Source organism: Mandrillus leucophaeus, unplaced genomic scaffold, assembly GCF_000951045.1.
Source record: "Mandrillus leucophaeus isolate KB7577 unplaced genomic scaffold, Mleu.le_1.0 Scaffold57, whole genome shotgun sequence".
In the NCBI taxonomy this organism is placed as follows: Eukaryota; Metazoa; Chordata; class Mammalia; order Primates; family Cercopithecidae; genus Mandrillus; species Mandrillus leucophaeus.
Genome location: NW_012106141.1, coordinates 5633600 through 5648282, shown reverse-complemented (window position 1 = coordinate 5648282; position 14683 = coordinate 5633600). Strand labels below are relative to the sequence as shown.

At 38.8% G+C, this 14683-nt stretch overlaps 1 protein-coding gene across 6 annotated transcripts in view; it reads left to right on the top strand.

The window, feature by feature from the left end:
- SLMAP (sarcolemma associated protein) overlaps positions 1 to 14683 on the top strand; it is a 205767-nt gene that overhangs the window by 169440 nt on the left and 21644 nt on the right. For 4 of the 6 annotated variants that reach the window (XM_011998395.1, XM_011998394.1, XM_011998393.1 and 1 more), the window contains 4 exons: positions 1701 to 1781; positions 2069 to 2128; positions 13024 to 13146; positions 14212 to 14286. In XM_011998395.1, coding sequence (XP_011853785.1) covers positions 1701 to 1781; positions 2069 to 2128; positions 13024 to 13146; positions 14212 to 14286 — 339 coding nt within the window. Of the gene's footprint in view, positions 1 to 1428; positions 1562 to 1700; positions 1782 to 2068; positions 2129 to 13023; positions 13147 to 14211; positions 14287 to 14683 lie in introns of those variants that run through there. The other 2 variants (XM_011998396.1, XM_011998397.1) reach the window with 2 other exon arrangements.

Genomic DNA, 14683 nt, shown 5'->3' with positions numbered 1-14683 from the left:
CCTGTAGTCCCAGCTACTTGAGAGGCTGAGGCAGGAGAATGGCGTAAACCCAGGAGGCGGAGCTTGCAGTGAGCTGAGATCTGGCCGCTGCACTCCAGCCTGGGTAACAGAGCGAGACTCCATCTCAAAAAAGAAAAGAAATGACATTCTCTGCAAATGCTACCCTAAAGAATGCCATAGGCCAGGTGTGGTGGTTCACACCTGTAATTCTAGCATTCGGGAGACTGAGGTGGAAGGATTACTTGAGCCCAGGAGTTCAAGACTAGCGTGGGCAACGTAGTGACACCCCCTCTAAAAAAGAAAAAAAAAAAAAAAGAAATTCCATAGATATGCAGATGTGCCATTACAGATGAGAATCTGGGGCCTAATTAATTGCCAGTCATCTTTGATATACTGTTGGGCCTATAGTAAGGATTTCTGAGGACAATTCTTTGAAAATTAGGCCTAAGATGTCTTCATTGGACCAGGCAGAAGACCTCTTGTAAATAATTTCAAAACTTTTTTTCTTTCTTTCTTTATTTTTTTAATTTTATTTATTTATTTATTTATTTTGAGACAAAGTCTCGCTCTGTCACCCAGGCTGGAGTGCAGTGGCGCAATCTCGGGTCACTGCAACCTCCACCTCCCAGGTTCAAGCAATTCTCTACCTCAGCTTCCTGAGCAGCTGGGATTACAGGTGCCCAGGACCATGCCCAGCTAATTTTTTGTGTTTTTGGTAGAGATGGGGTTTCACTATCTTGGCCATGCTGGTCTTGAACTCCTGACCTCGTGATCCATCCGCCTTGGCCTCCCAAAGTGCTGGGATTACAGGCATGAGCCACCGCGCCCGGCCCAAAACTTTTAAAAAAGTTTTTTCTTGGCCAGGTGCAATGGCTGATGCCTATAATTCTAGTGCTTTGGGAGGCTGAGATGGGAGGATCAGTTTAGCCCAGGAGTTTGAGACCAGCCTAGGCAACATAGCAAGACCTCATCTCTACTAAAAATATAAAAAAGATAGCTGGGTATAGTGGCATGGTCCTGAAGTCCCAGCTGCTCGGGAGATTGAGGCAGGAGGATCCTTTGAGCCCAGGAGGTCAAGGTTGTAGTGAGCTATGTTTGTCCCACTGCCCTCCAGCCTGGACAACAGAGCAAGACCCTGTCTCCAAAAAGAAAAAGTTTTTTCTTACTGTGATTCAGGGACAGTTATCTTTAGAAATAAAGACTGTTAATTTTCTTATTTTAAATGGCACTTTTTTTATAAGAACTAATCTTTTTTTTTTTAAGGGTTTTATTTGAGTAAAATCTTACTAAGGCAGCCTTCTTACTCGTGTTTTTATGTAACAGAGCCTTTTCCTTTAATCATCTTTATACAGTGTCCACATTGTCTTGGGAATTGTACTATATTTGTTGCAGTTCTTTGAATACTTTAGCAAAGCTTGCTTCGTTTTTGTTTCCAGTTGGCAAGTGGACAACCTTGAACAAAAGCCCCAGCCCTCAGCAAAGCAGACATCATCCACATTATAATTTAATATGAGCTACGTGTAATAACCAGTATTCCGTTTTGGACAAGGGTGGTGAAGAAGTAAGAGATTCAGTGACCTGACCTCTTTTAAAAGTACTTTGCATACCTGTAGATTTTGAGCATTCATAGCCTGAAGCAGTTTTATTGATATAAGATATTTAACTGTAATAAGATTTTACTTTTATTTTTTTCTTGGTAGAAAATCAGACAAGAGCGAAAGAATCTGATTTATCAGATACTCTGAGTCCAAGCAAGGAAAAAAGCAGTGACGACACTACAGGTGAGTTTTAACCTCATGTTTACAGACCTGCAGCTGTTAATGGCAGTTTAGATGTATAGGTTAATGTGAGTGGAGATTTCAAAGTTTGCGTTTGGCGGAAAAAAAAAAAAAAAACACTTCCATTTATCAAGTCATCCCCTTTGAATGTTGGATATTTTGTTAAAACTACTTTCAACTACCCAAATATAATAGCTGTGTCAATTCCGGTTGTTTATTTTGATAACAATAGCTTGCTGATAATCTGAATACTGTCTGTAATTATATACTTATTTTTTTCCTCTCTGTAGACGCCCAAATGGATGAACAAGACCTAAATGAGCCTCTTGCCAAAGTGTCCCTTTTAAAAGGTACTTTAATATGTTTTTATTACATCGTAAACCAGGGTATCAAATCACCCTTTGCCATAAAATCTGTTCTAGATATTATGTGAAGTTTTCATTTTTAGTTGAGAGATTAAGATGGGTTCTGTAAAGTAGCAGGAACTAAAAATTTGAAGTTTTGGTGTTTATACCCAGTATTTCAAACAATGTCGAATAATTTGGATCAGTCCAGATTATAAGGGACAAAGTGTTAAGTGATAGAATATGAAATGCAGCTGTGTTTTTTGTTTGCCCTTGTATCTCTAATACGAATTTATTAGCACTTTTAACATAATTAGAGTAAGGTGAAAATCTTAACTCTCTTGAAAGACTCACCAGTTTGCTCTGTTATCATATGGTAGCAGTTGTAAATTTCCTTATTTTCTGGTGTTCTTCATCTTCTAGTAAATATCCCCAGGTTCTTATGACACTCTTCTAGAAATTTTGGGCTAAGAAATTTTAGATAGATGGCCAGGCGTGGTGGCTCACACCTGTAATCCCAGCACTTTGGGAGGCCGAGGCAGGCGGATCACCTGAGGTCAGGAGTTCAAGACGAGCCTGAGCAACATGGAGAAACCCTGTCTCTACTAAAAATACCAGATTAGCCAGCCATGGTGGTGCTTGCCTGTAATCTCAGCTCCTAGGGAGACTGAGGCAGGAGAATCGTTTGAACGCAGGAGGCAGAAGTTGCGATGAGCCGAGGTCATGCCATTGCACTCCAGCCTGGGCAATAAGAGCAAAACTCCGTCTCAAAAAAAAAAAAAAAGAAAGAAAGAAAGAAAGATATTTTAGATGTTGATAAGCAATGCATGAACTCTTTGTCTCACCTCTAAATAGGAAGTACATTTATTTCTTGATATTTACTTGTTTAGAATAAAGTGGGTAGAAAATAAATCAGCATTTATAAAAATGTTTTTAAAATAAAGTTCCTTGGGGATGGTTTACTGGAAAATTGTCAACATTTAGTCTCTTTTATGTTACCTTATTGTACACAAGAAAAATTGACATATCTTGTAAGTTCAGCCCAATGGGTTAATTAAAAATGTTGGTAGTGGTGTACTAATACGAGGCAGCTCTCTGGAATCAAAGTGACAGTAGCAGCCTGTGGAAATTTCTCTTTGTGGAAGTGCCTATTTTTCTGGCTGGACTAATAGGGAATCTTCTTGTCCAGTCCCCGAACTTTGGGATTATATAAGGAAGGAGCACTCTTACTGATTTGTACTCTTCTTAGGTGATCTCTGGTGTTGATAAGGCATGCCTTTTTTCTAATGTCATAATAATAAATATAAGTTAATGTTGGTATGGTCCAGAACTCTCATCTCAAAAATACAATACCATTATTGTGTAAAATGTAGTTACTGATACTGAAAGAATGCCATACCCTATGGGCCTTTATGGGAACGTGGAGGAAAAAGAAGGGAGGTAAATGAGTAATGAACACACCCAAACAAAAGTAGCCCTCTTTATGGTCTTTTGCACTACAGAACTCTCCCAGAAATCTTTTTTTCTTTTTTTTTCTTTTTTTTATTTTTATAGGTACATAGTAGGTGTATATATTTATGGGGTACATGAGATATTTTGGTACAGCCATTCAGTGTTCCCAGAAATCTTTTCAATAGCCAAGTTAAGACTGACTATAGTGTTTATGATTGTGTTAATTATATTCAACTATTATTAGTGCCTTTGTGATTTTTGTCAGTCTCTTTTAGATTTGATTTTTATCCCATTGCCTACCACAATGCAGGTATTCAGTAAAACTCAGATATTTGATGAATTAATTGATAATGGACTTCTTACATTAAAATTATAAAGCCACAAGAGCATTAGGAAAGTAACACTAGCCGCAAAGCTAAGAGCCAAAGAACTCTGGGTTCAATCATAGGTTTGCCATTTATTTGTAATGTGTCCTTGACAAATTGCTTAATCCCTCTGTGGTTCAGGGCTTTTTCATGTATTAGGCTGGCGAAAATCAACTTTATAGGATTATTGTGAAAATTGAATGAAAGAGAATGCATGGACCACACTTACCATGGTGTTGGGAACATAAAATGTTAACCACCATAATGAAGACACTGATCATGATGATGATGGTGATTGATAAAAGCAGTCCTATCTGTTGAAGGACTCTGAGTAACTCCATATTAATTGAATAAGATTGTGGAGTTTTAAAATTACTTCCCACGGTATTTAGGAAGAAGGATTTGTTTGTGATGGATTTTTTCTACTTAGTAATGCATTTATTTGTTTGACACTTGCCAGATAATCAGGAAAAAAATATTTTTAATCCATGAGTACCACCAAACAGTATCTATAAAAGTACTCACCATATAGCCTGGGAAGTCAGACTCAAGGAAGGGGGGAAGATGTAGGAAGAAGACTGGAAAATACAAGATGCATGTGGAGTGGGGGGCCTGTGTGCAGATGCTGTTAGTAATTGCTTCAGGTGCCATTGATGAAGATGGGTCAGAGTTTCCCTAATCTTGCTTTACGTTAAGGTAAAAGAACTTCTAAAACTTTTCTTTACATTTCTGTATGATTGCCAACTTTTTTGTTAATGAAGTAGGATCTTTATAAATACCTGCTGAAAGATTTTGTGGCTTGATTTTATTTTTATGAATTTTTTTACTTATTTTATTTTGTTTTATTTTTAGAAACGGGATCTTGCTAAGTTGCTCAGGTTGGTCTTGTACTTCTGAGCTCAAGCGTTCCTCTCACCTCAGCCTCCCATCTCAGCCTCCCAAGTAGCTGGGACTACAGGCATGCACCACCCTACCCGACTTATTTACTCTTTCACTTTGTTTCTTTCTCTCTCAGCTTGATTTTAAGAACAGACTGTTAAGTCAGTCAGTGATTGGATGTAAAGAAAAATCACCTAGGTAGAAGGAGGCATATTTTAGAAGCGTCTCCATGAGATAATTATCATAGCTCTTTATGGTCATTATTGTTTTTCTTTTGTAAAGTTTCTCTTGTAAGAGTTTTACAGATTCTTAAAAATGATGTATCAGTGCTACTTTTTAGAAACATTTATGTTATGCTTGATTATGTGTGGTTATGGTTTGTATCTGTATAATTAGGTTCAATAGACTGACATAATTTTCTCTTAAAAGTATAAATTACTAGAGCACAGTGTTGACCTTTAGAGCTATATAAAGAAGCTACATATAAGTAGCCTCTTTATTTTCCTCATTCAAACTCTGTGCCTGACATCCTGAACCATTATTTTCAAGTTTTTTTTCCCCCTTTTTACAAAATAGCCAATCTTTTTATTTAGAATTATTGTGTATGACTTGTCACATTAGTCAGCTAGGACAAGGAAAATAATAATAAACATTCATTGTGAGATAAAATGATGATAGCAGTAGTACCTTTTCCCTGATATAGTAATCATTTCTATCTATGTTACTTTTAAATGAGAAATAAGTTGATCAAGCCATGTTTTCTGTATGCTTGAAACCGTCTCTCATGAAACATTTTTTAAAAATTGGAATTCACTTCAAATCATGTCTGTTGCAAATTTGCTCTATTTGGGGAACGTTGCCAGGGACTGCAGTGGTTTTAAAGTCTAATAAGACTGTCGGGCCGGACATGGTGGCTCATGCCTGTATTCCCAACACTTTGGGAGGCTGAGGCAGCCTGATCACTTGAGCCCAGGAGTTTGAAGCCAGCCTGGGCAACATGGCAAAACCCCATCTCTACAAAAATTAGCCAGGCATGGTGGTGCATGCCTATAGTCTCAGCCACTCAGAAGGCTGAGGTGGGAGGATCACTTGAGCCCAGAAGGCAGAGGTTGCAGTTAGCCCAGATCGTGCCACTACACTCTAGCCTCAGTGACAGAGCAAGACTCTCAAAACAAAAGCAAAAATCTGTCCTTGGGATTTAAGGAATTTTAAGTCAAATTAGTGATAGTACATTTTTTAAAACTTTGTGTTTTCCTTATGCCTCAACTTCCCCACAAACAGGCTGTGAACACTCTGCCCTGGCAACCAGATGCACCAGTATGATAAGGCTGGTCCCTACCACAAGTTCCCTTCATATCCTTCCCTGACAGTGGCCTGGTGAAATTTAACGAAATCACCTCATCCTTTTTGTTTGTGTATCCTGACCCCCAATACAAGCATTTGCCTACAGGTCCTCGCTCTATCAATTATACCTGTTTGGCTGAGCCCATTCTTTGCCCTCCTCCCATATGGTTCCCTGCATGGTGTACCTTGCCTTCCTCTCTAGGACCTTTGAGTATAATAAATCCTTTAATTTCATTTGCCTCTCCAAGTATAATTCCCACAGCTATACTGGAGTGATTCTCGAGGACCCCACAGGGAAACTTATTCCCTCCCGCATTTACCACACAGAGAGGTATAGATGATAAGCTAATTATTGGTGGTTGTTGCCATCAGGAGTCAAAGAAAAGAGAATGTCCAGGGTTTGTTTGTTTGTTTGTTTGTTTGTTTTGGAAGATGGGGAAGAAAGGCATTTTGAGTTTCATGGGACAAGAGTCATTTGAGATGACTGTATAAATAGTGTGTCTTACCTTGTATATTCAGTGATTTAAAACAAAAAAAAAAAAAAAAAACTAAACCTAAATCTGATCAAGACTCTCACTTCAATTGCCAATTTGCAGGACATACAAAGAACTAGGGACGTATCCTGAATGATGTGATGGGGATACAACCAGCAAAATCCAGAATGTGGAAGATTCTATAGGACACACAACCCAGTTTCTTTAGTAATTAAATTAGAAGGGGAAAAAAAGGAAAGGGGATGGGGGAAATCCTATAAATTAAAAGAGATTTAAGAGATATGTCGGCCGGGCGTGGTGGTGGCTCACCCCTGTAATCCTAGCATTTTGGGAGGCCAAGGTGGGCGGATCACTTGAGGTCAGGAGTTTGAAACCAGCTTGGCCATCATGATGAAACCCTGTCTCTACAAACAATATTAAAAAGTTAGCTGGGCATGGTGTCGCACACCTGTAATCCCAGCTACTTGGGAGGCTGAGGCAGGAAAATTGCTTGAACCCGAGAGGCAGAGGTTGCAGTGAGCCGACATCATGCCACCACACTCCAGCCTGGGTGACACAGTGAGACTCCATCTCAAAAAAAAAAAAAAAAAGAAAAAGAGATGTCAACTAAATACAATGTATGAACCTTGTATGAATCTTCATTCGAACAATTCAACTGTAAAATAAATTTGGGACAATGGAAAATTTTAATACTGACTGGATATCAAACAATTAAGAAATTGCTCATTTTTTTCCAGTGTGATCATAGTATTATAGATATTCTTTCTTTTTGGTCTTGTCTTAAAGATTTTTTAGATTTTTTTATATTTACATCTATAAAATATTTTTAAATGGGTAGGATTACAAGAAGAGTAGATAAAAATACCTTAGAAAAAGGAAATATTAAAAATCACAAGCTAGATCATATGGGTTTGGTTTGAGGATTGATAGGTATAATTAAAGTTTGTTCACATAATCCTTTGAGTGTTTTATAAGATACAGTGATCATTATAACAATTCAGTGGCTTCTGAGCACAGCAATGATATGATCAGATCTGTATTTTGGGGAGGTTTATTGAATGAACTGAAGTAGATAGAGGCTACAAGTAAGGCAGTCAAGAGGCTTAATCATTTGAGAGTCTGAACTAGGGTAATTACTGTGGCAGTTTCAGGTAAGAAAACTCACTTGGGGCCCTGTTATTCTTATCTTTTATCTCTCCCTTGGTAATCTTATCTAGAATCCATTGGCCTGAGACACTAAATATGGGAGAGAGATGGAAGTCAGCTATAACCCCAGCATTTGACCCTGACTGAGTGAAAATTAAGAAATATTTATTTCTGGAAGAAAAGGTGTCCTGGTGGTGGCTGTGATGGTTTTAATTTGGCACATGCTAAACAGGAAGAGTGACCATGGGTTTGCCTGGGACCATTTATGCCTGTTGTCCCAGCATAATTATCAAAAGTGCTCTCTCTCATATTCAAAGCTGTCCCAGTTTTATATGGTCACCCTAGGAACTGGAGATGCAGCTGGATGTGCAGAACAGAAACTAGAACCAACAAGTCATTTTCATTTATTTCTCAGATGTTTTATTGACCTGAGAGATATCTGTAGGCTATAGACAGAAGGTAGGAACCAGGTTTGGAAATTCTCTGCACAGGGGTGAACAGTGGTAGCAGAGGGACTTTCTAGTGAAAGAAAAGAACAATGGGGAAAGTAAAAGATCCGGCTGTTGAGAAGGAACCTGGCAGTTCAGAAAGAGTGGCAAAGGAATAAGAATTGACAATAAGAGGCTGTTACCTTAGACTATTTGACATGGCCACACATATCCACAATGGAAAGATGATTTTCCTGCATTGTGAAGGTTGTTCTCATCAACCAAGCCTTCAGTGACTAGACATTCTGAAGGGAAGAGTGATGGTGATGGAAAGAGGACACATCCACTTGCCAGGTCACTTCTATCAGTTGATGACATGCCATATGTTATGGCTAGATCAGCTTTCCACAAGCATGCACATGCAAAATAGAACTTGGGAAAAAAATCTTTGATTTGGCCTTTTACCAGGTGGATCAGTGTCAAAGTTTAGCTGAGCAAAGGTCAGAGTTTAAATTGAATCTCCAGTCACTCTTTTGAAGATATTTGGTGACACCAAGTTTAATTTAGGATATGATGTAGGTAGGTAGTCTGTCAGTTCATTTATTGTGTGAATTTATAGGATTTAGCCTTAGTCTGAGAAAAAACTGGGCCCTGGCCTAGACTATTCACCAGGCAGTTCTAAAGATATACAATTTATGTTAAGGAAAAACAGATTCTGTTAATCTTTACAACTTACATTACTCCTAAATAACATTTATTTCCATGTGACTTGCATGTCTAAATAAAATGAATGTGGCTTAATAAGGCTTTCATTTATATTCATCTAAACACTTTTCCACCAGTATTCATCACAAGACTCCCCAAGGTTGTGAAACAGATTGATATAGAAACTCCATTTCTAGGACAAAAACGAGGCACCATGAGAATGGACCCAAGCCACAATAAACTAATAATGCATTTTCCCACACAACCATATAAAATACAATGAGCCCTTGATCAGCCTTTGCACAAAAAGAATTGCTCATTAAATCTTTGATTTTTTTAAAAAATGGTACTCAGTTTTCTAGAAAGAGGATCTGCACACTAACTATTCGATTAGTTTGAATATAGTCAGATTATTATGTCTGTGTTTATTAAGCTTAATTTGTAAAGATTTTTGGTCAGTGTCTCCACTTCTATGATCAAACACTGTGTTCAAGACCAGCCTGGGCAACACAGTGAGACCCTGACTCTACCAAAAAACTACAAATCTTAGCCAGGCACAGTGGTGCATGCCTGTAGTCCGAGCCATTGTTGAGGCTGAGGTGTGAGAATTGCTTGAGCCCAGGAGGTAGAGCCTGCAGTGAGCAGACATTGTGACACTGCGCTCCAGCCTGGCCAACAGCAGACCCCATCTTGAAACAAAAGAAAACAAAATGAAGAATCAGTTGCAGACATGATAGCCTTTATGCTTAAATACCTCAGTATACATTTCTTATTTATCTTATGTAATCACCATACAATTCTCAAAATTAAGAAATTAACATGGGTACATTACTATTCTCGAATCCAAATACCTGTTCACATTTTGACAGTTGTCTCAGTAATGTTCTTTATGACATGGCCCAGCATGGTAGCTCATACCTATAATCCTAGCACTTTGGGAGGCCGAGGATCTCTTAAGCCCAGAAGTTCAAGTTTATCTTCCAGGAGACATTGGCAATATCTGGAGACATTTTAGTTGTTGTGACCTGGGATGTGGGGCGGGGTAGAGGAGGGTACTGACTCTAGTGAATAGAGACCAGGAAAACTACTAAACATCCTACAATTCATAGGGTAGTCCCACAGCAGAGAATTTATTCAGCTCTGGTGCAACACAGCAAGACCCCATCTCTACAAAAAATTAAAAATTTTGCTGTGCATGGTGGCACATGCCTGTGGTCCCAGCTACTCAGGGAGGCTGAGGAAGGGGGATAGCTTGAGCCCAGGAGGTCAAGTTGTGACTGCAGTGAACTGTGATGGCACCACTGCACTCTAGCCTGGGCAACAGAGCAACACCCTGTCTCAAAAAAAGAGAAACCAGGATCTAAATGTTTGGTGTCCCCACGGCTAGTGGTGTATAATTGCTTCTAGGCTCACTCAGTGGACAGACTTAAGAAGTGTGTATGTGTTTTTGTGTGTGTATGCAGTTGTACACATATCTATATTTATTTCTATATATTTCTCCAAATCTATTTGAGTTCATACCCTACACCAGAGGATTAATCCTTTTTTTTTTTTTTTTTTTTGATACAGAGTCTCACTCTGTCATCCAGGCTGGAGTGCAGTGGTGTGATCTCAGCTCACTACAGCCTCAGCCTCCTGGGTTCAAGCGATTCTCCTGTCTCAGCCTCCCGAGTAGCTGGGACTACAGGTGTGCATCAGCAAACCCAGTTAATTTTCATATTTTTAGTAGAGATAGGGTTTTACCATGTTGCCTAGGCTGGTTTCGAACTCTTAACCTCAAGAGATCTGCCTGCCTTGGCCTCCCAAAGTACTGGGATTACAGGTGTGAGCAACTGTGCCTGGCCCAGAGGATTAATTCTGTCTTACCTATTTTCATATCTGTAATTCTCTTCTTCAACAGTGAGAAAAGTGGCTGCATTTATCTACAATGTATTTATTTGAACCTTTTTACAATACACAGAAAGTTGTTTCAGAATTAATAGCCTGTGCTTTTGTAGAAAAGAAACCTGTGTATGAATTTTTTTTTTATTATCAAATTATTAACATATAGCAATAGTCCTCAACACAGGACATTTTACCTCCCAGGAGACATTTGACAATATATGACCAGGAAAACTACTAAACATCCTACAATTCATAGGGTAGTCCCACAGCAAAGAGTTTATTCAGCCCAAAATGTCAGTAGCACTGAGGTTGAAAAACTTGATCACAGAGCAAGGAAAATATCCACTCAAGGAATTAATATCAATGTTTTTGTCAAACTACTTGAATGTAAGGTGCAGGCATCATGATACTTCTCTCCTAAATACTCCCTAAAAAAAAAAAGAGCATTATCCTATATAATGACAAATCCAGAAACAGGGGCCAGGACCTTTGCAGACTCCAGTAGATAGTGTCGAAATAGCTGTGAGAGAAGTTTTGTAGCTAATGCAACAGTGTCTATGCTACTGGAAAAATCTCTCTCTGTACATACACCTTCCCTGGCCAAAAGACCTTTTGAAGGAAGAATTGATAGGTTGACTAGAGTAGATGAACCCAGAATCAAATTTTTTTCTTTGTATTTTTTTTTTTGGAGACACAGTCGCTCTCTGTCGCCCAGGCTGGAGTGTAGTGGCGTGATCTTGGCTCACTGCTATCTCTGCCTCCCAGGTTCAAGTGATTCTCATGCCTCAGCCTCCCTAGTAGCTGGGATTATAGGCGCACACCACCACGCCCAACTGATTTTTAGTATTTTTCCTAGAGACGGGGTTTTGCCATGTTGCCCAGGCTGGTCTCAAACTCCTGACCTCAAGTGATCTGCCTGCCTCAGCCTCCCAGAGTGCTAGGATTACAGGCATGAACCGCTGCTAGGCCAGAATACAATTTTTCTAGGGAGAAAAATAGGATATAATCTATAAATATGAATTTCCAAAACCTATTTAATTGTATTGTGAAAGTTATTCTTAGCTCTTTTTTGACGGATTGAAGTTCTTATGCTGAGGTACTTATAAACCAAGGTGATATTTACATATCACTAGAAGAATATGGCTTACCTGGTGATATATTTATTTCAGGCAGAGTTCAGTAGCAGAAGATTTTAATACAATTAAAAAGGAGCAGAGTGATTGGAGAGGAAGGAGGTTAGGGGAAGGGGCATATTTGAAATAGAATGCTAGATTTAATTTATTTCAGTAAAACCACTTAGGTTACATCATTTAATATATTCAGCAGATTTTTGTTGTTATTGTTGGGGTTTTTTTGTTTTTGTTTTTTTGAGATGAAGTCTTGCTCTGTTGCCCAGGCTGGAGTGCAGTGGTACGATCTCGGCTCACTGCAACCTCCGCCTCCTGGGTTCAAGCAATTCTCCTGCCTCAGCCTCCCAAGTAGCTGGGACTACTGGCGCCTGCCACCACACCAGGCTAATTTTTTGTATTTTTAGTAGAAACGGGGTTTCAACGTATTAGCCAGGATGGTCTCAATCTCCTGACCTCGTGATCTGCCCGCCTCGGCCTCCCAGAGTGCTGGGATTACAGGCGTGAGCCACACCACGCCCAGCCCAGACATTGTTATATGTGTGTGTTGGGGAAATGGTGATGACAAAGTAAGCTCAGTAGAGCTTTCAGCCTAGTTTTTATTTTGTGTTCCACAACTAGGGTAATTGTGCTAAAATTTAGCTGTTTCTTGAAGAAAAGTTTCTTGTTGTTTTCCATATCCAGTTAAGTTCCAAGTGAAATTTTTCTGACTGGTATCAAGAAATTTCAGAATTGATGAAGAATAGCATTTTGCTCATCTCACTGAATTTCAAGTCTTAATAAGCAATGAGTTATAATCTATCACTGTCATTATTTTTATGCTAAAATTGTGAATATATAATTTATGTTAATGTATGTTTTATAGTGCATCACCATGATTACTAATATATGTAACTGTATTTGTATTTTTTCCCAATTACTAAAATGCTTACTGTAATTTGCTTCCAAGTTTTATTTAACTCAGTTGTTCTGTGTTGTTTATGCATGTGCAAACATGAAAGAGATTACCAGTCTTTTATTGTAGAGATTATAGTGTGATACTAACTCTTGCTTTTAAAATAAACATGTTTTTGTCAGATGACTTGCAGGGTGCGCAGTCAGAAATTGAGGCAAAGCAAGAAATACAGCATCTTCGAAAGGAATTGATTGAAGCCCAGGAGCTAGCTAGAACAAGTAAACAAAAATGCTTTGAACTTCAAGGTGAGATCAAGATTACTTTGGTTCTTTAGGGATGTGTGGAGGCAGCACGATATAATTGGATGGCCCCAAACTTGGAGTCCAGAGGCATGTTCCAGATTCACAACTTTATGAGATATGTGATCTTGGTATATTTACTTGACCTCTCTAAACTTGTGTTTCAGGTCAGTAAAATGAGGGGAGTTACAGTTGCTCTACCTTCACACTGTTGATGTGAAAATCAAGTAAGATCTTTACTAACTGAAAGATCTTAATAGTTAATTGCATATTAAGTACAACAGAAGGAAAACTCAAATTTCTAAATTTTCGTTACGCCTAATGTTAGCTAATGTCCTAGCCACGTTCTTTTCTAGTAGCTCACTTATCTGTAGGTCATAAGCCAGTGGAGTCTGTGCAGTTCCCTAGAGCTTACATTTCTGTACCATTCACAGTAACTACCTGATTGCAGACAATTAGTATCTCAAAGAGTCTTAAAATGAGAAAGGGAATGACCTATGGAGTCCTTATGCTCTCCAAGATGGCTTTCCTGCCCAGTAGGAAGATTTACATCCCAGGAGGGAACTAGGAACTTCTTGTTACTACTTCTTTCCTTTCCTGCTTCTCAAAGAAATTAGAATTGGTATTCACTTAACTTGAACCTTTTGGAGGATCCAGGCTAATATATTAAATTACAATGAAAAAATATTTAGTTAACAGCAATTATTTAGTTTAGTGTTTACTATGTGCTTGACAGTAAATATGAGAATTTTAAGTCTTTTAAAAAAATTAAATTCAAAATGCCGATTAACAGTTATCAAGACTGTTTCTCGTGTTAAGAAAAGCACATATTGTCTTGGTGATACCAGGTCCAGAAAACTCCAGTACTCAGTTGAATAGATTTATTACTTACTACAGTCCTGTGCTCCTAAAATCTTTAAACTAACTGCTAATACTGCTAATACTGCCTAACTTTTGTTTCTTTCAATAATCTTTTAGGAGAGAGTTTTAAAAGAAATTTTCAGCTGCTCAACTCTGGGTACTTTCATTAATTCACAAAACTATTAATAGATACTGTGTTTTTACTTTTAGCTCTTTTGGAAGAAGAAAGAAAAGCCTATCGAAATCAAGTTGAGGAATCCACTAAACAAATACAGGTTCTTCAAGGTACGGAAGACCCCAAAGCTCTTTGAGATTGTTATTGTGTGTGTGTTTTTAGTGATTCAAAAGAAACGGAGGCCAGGCGCAGTGGCTCATGCCTGTAATCCCAGCATTTGGGAGGCCGAGAAGGGTAGATCACCTGAGGTCAGGAATTCGAGAGCAGCGTGGCCAACATGCTGACCCCCTGTCTCTACTAAAAATACAAAAATTAGCTGGGCATGATGGTGCATGCCTGTAATCTCAGCTACTTGGGAGACTGAGGCAGGAGAATCGCTTGAACCTGGGATGGAGGTTTCAGTGAGCTGAGATTGCACCACTGCACTCTAGCCTGGGTGACAGAGCAAGACTCTATCTCAGGAAAAAAAAAAAATGGAATAGGAAGTAAGAAGGCAGAGAGTCCCCA